Source organism: Oreochromis niloticus, linkage group LG14 (assembly GCF_001858045.2).
Source record: "Oreochromis niloticus isolate F11D_XX linkage group LG14, O_niloticus_UMD_NMBU, whole genome shotgun sequence".
Classification (NCBI taxonomy): Eukaryota; Metazoa; Chordata; class Actinopteri; order Cichliformes; family Cichlidae; genus Oreochromis; species Oreochromis niloticus.
The window spans coordinates 1,674,169-1,683,361 of NC_031979.2; the positions used below are offsets into that span (position 1 = coordinate 1,674,169).

The 9,193-nt window shown below is 40.9% G+C and overlaps 1 protein-coding gene across 1 annotated transcript; it reads right to left on the reverse strand.

Moving 5' to 3' along the window:
- Window positions 1-476: 476 nt before the first annotated feature.
- LOC106097413 (uncharacterized) lies at window positions 477-4,568 on the reverse strand. Its single transcript, XM_013273484.3, has one exon. The coding sequence runs from the start codon at window positions 3,654-3,656 to the stop codon at window positions 630-632; it is 3,027 nt and encodes a 1,008-aa protein (XP_013128938.3). The 5' UTR covers window positions 3,657-4,568; the 3' UTR covers window positions 477-629.
- Window positions 4,569-9,193: the final 4,625 nt, after the last annotated feature.

The following is a 9,193-nucleotide window of genomic DNA, read 5'->3' on the forward strand; positions in this document are numbered from 1 at the left end:
GCGCAACAATAAACGCATAAAATACACTCCTGTAACATTTGCTCCTTTATTCCACATGCACCGTCCAATATACAAATCAGCACATGGGATCAACTTCTAACCAAATACACAAAAGCACAGGCTGCACAAACAAATGACTGCAACTCACAATGATGGCACTAACTACTATGCCAAACTAAAACCTTTCTATGGCATCAATTAGTTCATAACCATACAAAACCATGAAGTTACAGACAAAATCTATCAAATAGCTCAAGTTGCGTTCAAGCTGCGATCAACAGAAAGTTTTGCCTCATGCTCACCCTACCTTCTGCTCATCAACATCAGGTGCTGTGAACAGGTGAGTGCAATCACATTTATCCTCTACCACACCCATGAGACACGCCCCACACCCGTGCACCAATACAGTGAGTCCATTTAACCCAACCCACTTAAACAGACAAAGAGCAACTCATATGGCTCCTACATACCGGCCCTAATTATTTTAGAGCAATAATTACCTCATACTTACTTATGTAGGAGACATATTAATAAACATAATCAATCTTTCATCAAACATTCAAAATACAATTTCAATTCAAATAAGCAAATACACATTAATACAAATAAACATCTGAAAAAGTCAGTCTTTATGATTCTTCTGCTTCCTGTAGAAGACACACTTTAGTGATCGGCCTGTCCAAACAACCAGTCTTCGTTTTAACACGAATCCGACGTACAAGTCCTTTACCGTCAGAAATTGCTTCCACAACTCTACCAGTCACCCAAGAGTTACGAGGCGCAGAATCATCGACAACGATAACCACGTCCCCAGGAATGAAGTTCCGTCCGATTCTCTGCCACTTATGACGCTCTTGAAGCTGGGGCCGGTACTCCTTAACCCAGCGCTTCCAGAACAGGTCAGACATGTACTGTACTTGCCTCCATCGACGTCGTCCATACACGTCCCCCTTCTGGAACACTCCTGGTGGCATCAATGGCTTGGTCTTAAGCAGCAACAGATGGTTAGGAGTCAAGGCCTCCAAATCATTAGGATCAGTAGAAGCTTTGGTTATTGGCCTACTGTTCACAATAGCCTCTGCCTCACAAAGAACCGTACAAAGGCCTTCATCATCCAAGTTCTGCATTTTCACAACAGAATTTAACACCTTCCTGACAGACCTTATGAGACGTTCCCAAACACCGCCATGATGGGAACCAGCAGGGGGATTAAAAATCCACTTTATGCCCTTTTGCAGCAGCATCTCATGCGTCTGTACCCAATTCCATCCTTCCACTGCCTCTTTCAACTCAGGTTTGCCACCCACAAAGTTCCCAGAGTACACTTCTTCCAGTGTAACCTTCAGGTCTGGTATTGTGTCATTTCTTCTGGGAATATTCCTGTCCTGTTGCTGTCGGTTGCCACCAAACATGAACCCAAAGTCACCAAAGAAGCTGGAGAAGATATTGCTGTGAGAGCTGTGGTGACCCTCTTTGAGCCCGTGCTCTCCATACATGTCAGACTGTTTCCTTTTCTCCTTATCTGAGAGGACCTTATAGGCTGCCCGCAAGTCTGCGAACTTGTCCAGGACTTGCGGGTCATCTTGGTTCCTGTCAGGGTGTAACTGCAAAGCCATCTTTCTGTAGGCCTTCTTAATGTCCCTGATTGATGCCCCCTTGTGTTCATTTGCACCAACAGCATTAACTAAAACGGCCATTTTAATCTGTGGATCATTTAAAGAGATCTTTCCAAAATCAAGGTTCCCTGGCCAATTAAATTCTGGTTCAGCAAGAAGCTTTGGCCCTGGCAACCAGGAATCATCCTTGATAAACATCCGTTTAAGGCTCATATTTCGCTGTTCTACAGCCTTCTTATTGTTTGGCATTTTTACCTGATTGGACCTAAAAGGTAAACCAATGGTATAATGACCATCAACCAACTCAGAGTCCATCACTGACTTCATAAAGTGCTGATCTTCTCTAGACAAAGCAAACCGCTCATCCTGAATACATTCTGGAAAATCAGCCTTCATTTGACGTTCCCACAGCTCATCCAATTTTGCCACGGAAATCCTATTGACACTCACATCAAAAATGTCAGTCTTATGATCCTCTCTGAGAGGACCATTCACTGTCCAACCCAGCATAGTTTTTACAGCATAGGGACCTCCATACTGACTTCTAACAACCTCCCATGGCTCTAGAGCCTTGGGCACATTGGTCCCGATCAACAGGTCTACCCCGGAATTTATCTCCAGTATCTTAATATGGTGCAAATGTGGCCATCTATCCAGATCTTCCTGTCGGGGAATATTGCATTGTTGAACAGGCATGCTTTTCTGAGTAAATAAGTCAGGCATGTCACAGTAGTGATCTAAATCCAAACCAGCTACTTCCAAATCTGAAACAACATAGCTACTGACCATTTTCTCCTGACCCATTGTCCGCAACAGAATGCCAGTTTTCCTTCCTGAAAGATTCAGCCTATTCATGAGCCCTTCAGTACAAAATGAAGCTGAGCTCCCAGGATCTAGGAAAGCATATGTTATCAGTGACTGATTACCTTTCTTGGACTTCACTCTAACTGGTATTATGGCTAGAGCACTATTTTGCTCACCGGCCCCAGTAACACCACTGCTTTGCACAGCAAATGAAGGACCTTCATCTGGTGGTTCTCCCCCTCCTATAGTTTGCACTGAAACACTTTCCCTCTGCTTGGAGTGGATATGTAAGAGTGTGGGGTGTTTCTGATTACAGACTTTACACAAGAGACGTTTCCTGCAGTCCTTGCTTCTGTGCCCAATGCGCAGACAACCAAAACACACACCATTCTCTTTCAAAAAAGATAATCTTTCACAGTGCAACTTTCTTTCAAATGAAGGACACAAATCCAACATATGTCCTGCTCCACAAAACAAGCAAACCTTGGTCACAACTGAACCACTCTCTCGCCTCAACGCTGGCTCAATCTTCCCTTCCACCTTGGCCACTGTAGTAGCAAAACTACTCTTCTTAGCCTTGGGGTAAAACTGAGACTTAACATTCCTCGCCTCCTGTCTGATGGCTGTTGGAGGATCCTTTACGTCTCCAAACAATGGGTCACTTGCGATCTTAACTTGCTTTTCAACAAACTCAACAACATCGCTAAAACCCACTTTATGTTGAAACCTCTCCTGCAGATCGCAGGCAACATTCCTCCATTTATCCCTGAGCTTATAAGGCAACTTTTTTATAACTGCTTGCATGTTAGCAGAGACATCCAACTCATGCAAGGACTCAACGTCTCCCATTGCATTGCAACATTGCCTTAATAAGAACCCATATTCCTGCAAAGCCTTCACATCATCAGATTTTATAGAAGGCCATTTACTGACCCTTTCAATGTAGGCAGCAGCAATTTTCAGCGAATTGCCAAAGTTCTCCTGGAGCAAAGATTTAGCATATCCATACTCAGCAGGCATATACTGACAGCTTCTGACCATTTCTCTTGGATGGCCTCTAGTGTATTGCTCGAGAAAATATAAACAATCCTTCGCACTGTGAGCTTGACTCTCCACCATGTGCTCAAAAGCTCTCATAAATGTTTGATATTGCAAAGGATCGCCATCAAAGAACTGAATGTCACGCCTTGGTAGCAAAAACAGACTGCTGCTCAGCCAATAAAGTTGTAATTTCATTTTGTTTCTTCAAAACGGTGACTAGATGATCATGACCCTCACTACCTTGCTCTGTATGTGTAAGATGTTTTGATTGTACGTGAGACTGCGACATCATCTGAGTAGTCGAAACTACACCTGGAAACACTTGTGGCTTCGTCTCTGACTGTTCCAATGAAATGACCTTGGGCTGAGAAATATTTTTAACCTTAGGCCTTACATCCAATACCTGCGCTTGATGATCACTTACATCAACACCCTGATATGGTCGCTCTGGTAACACAGGTTTGAACATCGGAGCATTAGGATTTAAAACGCCTAAATGCCCCTGCTCTCGTTCTAAATACGAATTCATTCCATCAGATTTACCATTAACGGCACTTGAGACTCGGGACATCTCAGAAGCTTTCAAAACATTTACCTTTGCTGCTGAGGCTGCTATTTCAGTTTCTAAGTCAAGCAGCTCCTTTCTTTTCTTAAGCTGTATTTCTTGTTCTTCCAAAGCATGCTTTTCTTTCAACAACCTCTGTCGAACAAGAAGGGCAGCCATGTCAGCCTCTGCCGTTATGCGTGCTGACAAGGCAGATGAAACCATAGAGCCACTGAGTGATGATTTGCTTTTCCTACCACTTCTGTTTCCAACATTAGAGATGCTATCACTTGGATTAACATCATCTATTGCAGCACCTTTACCAACATTCCCGGTGTGCCTAGAAGCACCAGAACCATTTCCAGCAGGTAATACATCAGAAGATTTAACATCAGCTGGATTTAACTGAGGCAAATCAAGCTCAGACACCTGATTTTTACTCTGAGAGTTTCCCTTTGTATCATGAAGCCATTTCTTTATCCCTTCCATAAACTCAGTATTATGTGCTCGCACACTTATAAACCAAGCAGTTTGTTTTTCTTGCTCTTCTTGCGGAAGCAAAGGAAGCAAACTTTCATGCACACAAGTTGCCTCACTAAGCAACACAGACAAATTCTCTAACTGAGCATGAACAGTGGAAACATTATCTTCAGATTGCTTTAATTCCTTAATCACCTTTATGACCTTTTTAATTTTATTAACTTTAGTGTGACGTTCTGTTTGAAGCCTTTCAATCTGATTCTCCAAAGCCTTAGCAGTTGGTTTCGGCTGTCTTTTCTTTCTATCCTCATCAACACATTGTATTAATTGGTGTGTCTCCATTTTTCTTCAAAGCATTACAAAATCCAAATGCCATACTGCACCTATGCCACACAGCTTCATTCCAACACATCAACTTGATGACATTCACTTCATAAAACCTTGGACACACAATTAACAGGAGCAATATCCCCCACTATCTGCCTATTAAACCTAACTAACTCACCCTAGTCTTCCGTACATACTAGCGGTGGGTATTTATGTACCTCCATACCGTCAGCTGTGAGGAAGACAAATTGTCTTAAACACAAACTGCGGCGGTACTCCCAAGCCAATGGCTTCAGCCGCCTGATGCACAATAACTAGAAAGAAAATCAGTACAATGCCTAGTGCAGCTGTACTGCTGAAACCTAAGAGGGAAATAAGACTCCTGAAAGAAATCTGTTTTGTGTAGCCACAGGCTCAAATCTAAAAGCGCATGGACAAAGGCAACAGCAACTACAAAACTCTCACCAATAAAACTCATCTATATATGAATAATCCAATAAAATCTACAAAATTTTCTGTTGACAAATTATTGCGGCTCCTCCAACCAAAGGCCGCGGCAGGCTAAACATGAGGACACAGGTGACGCGCAACAATAAACGCATAAAATACACTCCTGTAACATTTGCTCCTTTATTCCACATGCACCGTCCAATATACAAATCAGCACATGGGATCAACTTCTAACCAAATACACAAAAGCACAGGCTGCACAAACAAATGACTGCAACTCACAATGATGGCACTAACTACTATGCCAAACTAAAACCTTTCTATGGCATCAATTAGTTCATAACCATACAAAACCATGAAGTTACAGACAAAATCTATCAAATAGCTCAAGTTGCGTTCAAGCTGCGATCAACAGAAAGTTTTGCCTCATGCTCACCCTACCTTCTGCTCATCAACATCAGGTGCTGTGAACAGGTGAGTGCAATCACATTTATCCTCTACCACACCCATGAGACACGCCCCACACCCGTGCACCAATACAGTGAGTCCATTTAACCCAACCCACTTAAACAGACAAAGAGCAACTCATATGGCTCCTACAAAAACATTAATTATAAAATTGTTGAAACACAAATTACAACATTGTATAAAAAATTACAATCATCAACTCAAATACTTGGATCTAATTGAACAGAAATTTCTATGAACTTGTAAGAACTGTGTAGAACATGAATCAGTCTGTGTCAGATCCTGAATTTGAAATTTCCACTGAAGTCACGGGTAAGAGGCAAGTGGAACCAAGATCCAGGCTATTTGCTTTTTGAAGTTTGCAAAGACTGCTAAATTTTGCCAGTTCACTCTTTGCAACACAGTACGCTGTTCTAAACAGATTTTTCAGGTTGATTTTTAGTATGTTATTTGCAGACTGAGCAATAATGCATTTCTTGCATTTCTCATGGGTTCTAATGGGGGCCTTTCTTAAAATTACTGGTCCCAGTAACAAAGGCGCTTGTCGACTCAGAAATCGAGGGAAACCAACTACACACCCGGCAGAACATTATGTTATTTACACGGGTGCACATAAGTGGTCCGCATGTGCGCATTCGCTGTCAAAATAAAAGACGCGCACCAGATAAGAAGTTGCAACGCGCGTTTGCGTCCATATAAAAGGCACTGTTTTTGTCCGCTAAAGTGGGATTTTCACGGCACATTCTGCACCAAATCTCTGTGCGTTCATCATTTGTTTGAAGCCAGCTCACCTCCTACAACCACTTTTCCGAGAATACGCGCTTCTTTTGTGGTTCGGACGCCTTCTGACATTTCTTTGGAGGTGGAGGAACACCAAAGTAATTGCTTAAAGGAGCTTGCTTCTTCGACATCTTTAAGAGTTCTAAACAAATGTCTGTCCTCCTCCAGAAAATCTTATGTACGCAAACACGCGTTGCAACTTCCTATCTTGTGCGCATTAATTATTTTGACAGTGAATGCGCACCTGCGGACCACTTATGTGCACCCCTGGTTATTTAGCTTGTCATATTGCAGCCACAGAAATTCTTTTCTCCATGAAACCATAAAGCTGCACTTTCTTTTTCCCTCATAGTCTGATTTGTCATAACTTTTCCGTTTTGTGGCAAGCTTTTCTTTGGCTGTCCCTTCTTCACCCTGACCTGTCTTATTTGGCTCAGCAGAACTAAAATATATCCTGCTGCTTTTACACACGTACTCACATAACGCTGAGCGATTCTCTGCGCGATCAACCTCTCACATGTTTAAGCTTGCTGCGGGAGAGTTCACTTGTCATGTTCGCATAGTAAGCTAACGATTGATAAGACGATGTCAGAGGAATTGGTGCGCAAATTATCGTCACTCACCAATCAGTACTGTCGCTCTCTATACACAGTTCGCGCGATTGCAAAGTGAAAGCAAAAAACAAGAGCAAATTCAAACGCGATTTCAATATGTCACATAGTGACAGTGGCTCACCGATGCCAATGACATAATTACCCAGCTACATGTCCGAAAGAATGCAAAAGCATTGACATATATTTGTCCTTCCTATAGCCCGACGGGCAGGGCAGAGATAGATTTTGGTAGCCCGACTGGAAAAATCGCTAGCCCCGGGACGTCGGGCTAGCGATTTTGGGAGCCCTGATGTCCTATTTCACCATATTTATTTTTTACTTTGTACACAAATTCTTGCAACTAATATTTCAAACAGTGTTGTACAAGGAATCACCATAGCTGATAAGGAGCTCGTCATCAGCCAGTTAGCCGATGACACCACACTCTTTTTGAAGAATGCAAACCAAATCCCTCTAGCTCTTAGTGTGATTAGTGATTTCTCTGAGGCCTCTGGTTTATGCCTAAATCTAAAAAAGTGTGAGTTCCTAGCAATTAAAGACTGCCCTGCAAATACTATCTGTAATATTTCTGTTAAACAGGAAGTCACATACTTAGGACTGTTAATATCCAAAGATCAAAAATCAAGATGCTCTTCAAACTTCACTCCAATTATACAGAAAACCCTAAAAAAGTTCAACCAGTGGCTGCAAAGGGACTTGTCTTTGAAAGGTAGAGTGTTAATTACTAAAGCTGAAGGGATATCCTGATTAACATATGCTGCTCTCTCTTTACATCTGGATAAGAAAATTAGTAAAGATATTGACCGTATGCTCTTTAATTTTATATGGAAAAACCGCATTATATTAGAAAAACTGTTGTGATGAATAAGTACGAATCAGGTGGGCTTAACGTCTTAGACTTTTCTACTTTAAATAACACTTTCAAAATTAATTGGGCTAAACATTTTCTTAAAAATCCTACCTCTATCTGGAACTTTATACCATATCATATTTTCTCTTGTTTTGGTGGCTTTAATTTTATTTTAAATTGTAATTACAATGTTGAGAAACTCCCTGTAAAACTTTCATCCTTCCATAAGCAAGTCCTCTTAGCGTGGACCCTCATTTATAAACACAACTTCTCACCTCACAAATATCTTATCTGGAACAACAGAGATATTTTATTTAAAAATAAATCACTTTTCCTGGAAACTTGGGTCCAGAGTGGGATCCTATTGGTGGCTCAGCTGGTTAATAAAGAGGGACAACTACTTACTTACAACGACTTTATTGCACTATATAATTTTCCAATCAGTGTTCAGGAATTCTCAATGGTGCTTGGTGCCATACCCTCAGGGACTTTAATGTTATATAAAAACACTGACAGCTCAATATCTACCTCAGTCACTCTCCCTGATCCAGCTGAGTCACCGATAGGAAAAATCTGCTTTTCACAAGAACTTGGTAACAGCAATAAGAGAATACGTAGTTTATTCCAGGAAGATATCGTCTCTCTCCCGTATATAATATCTTATTGGAACCGATATGTTCCAGATATCAAGTGGAAGACAGTCTGGATGATCCCCCATAAATATTTGATTGTAAATAAGGTGAAAGAAGTCTCATTTAAAATTCTACATAAATGTTATCCAGCCAGTCACTACATGGTAAAATTTAAAAGGGACATAAATACTAATTGTACTTTCTGTGGGGATCATCCAGAAACTGTGACACATCTTTTTTGGTACTGTTCTTTTACACACAGATTCTGGAAGGAATTTAGCAGGTTTGTTATTGTCCATATTTTAAGGGAGTTTTCTTTACGATGGGAAAATGTTTTATTCTGTTTCTTTAAGTTCCCCAAGAAGAATGATAAATGTTTTTTTATGATAAATTTGTTAATACTTTTAGCTAAATTCTTTATTCATAAATGTAAGTTTACTAACAAAACACCATATTTCTGTCATTTTTTTAAGGATGTGGAATTGTACATGCAATCAATATCAGACTCCACCAACAAAAAGGCTCTCAAAACAATATATGTATGTGAATTTTTGCGTGTATTCTTATAATTGTTACTTTTTTCTTTT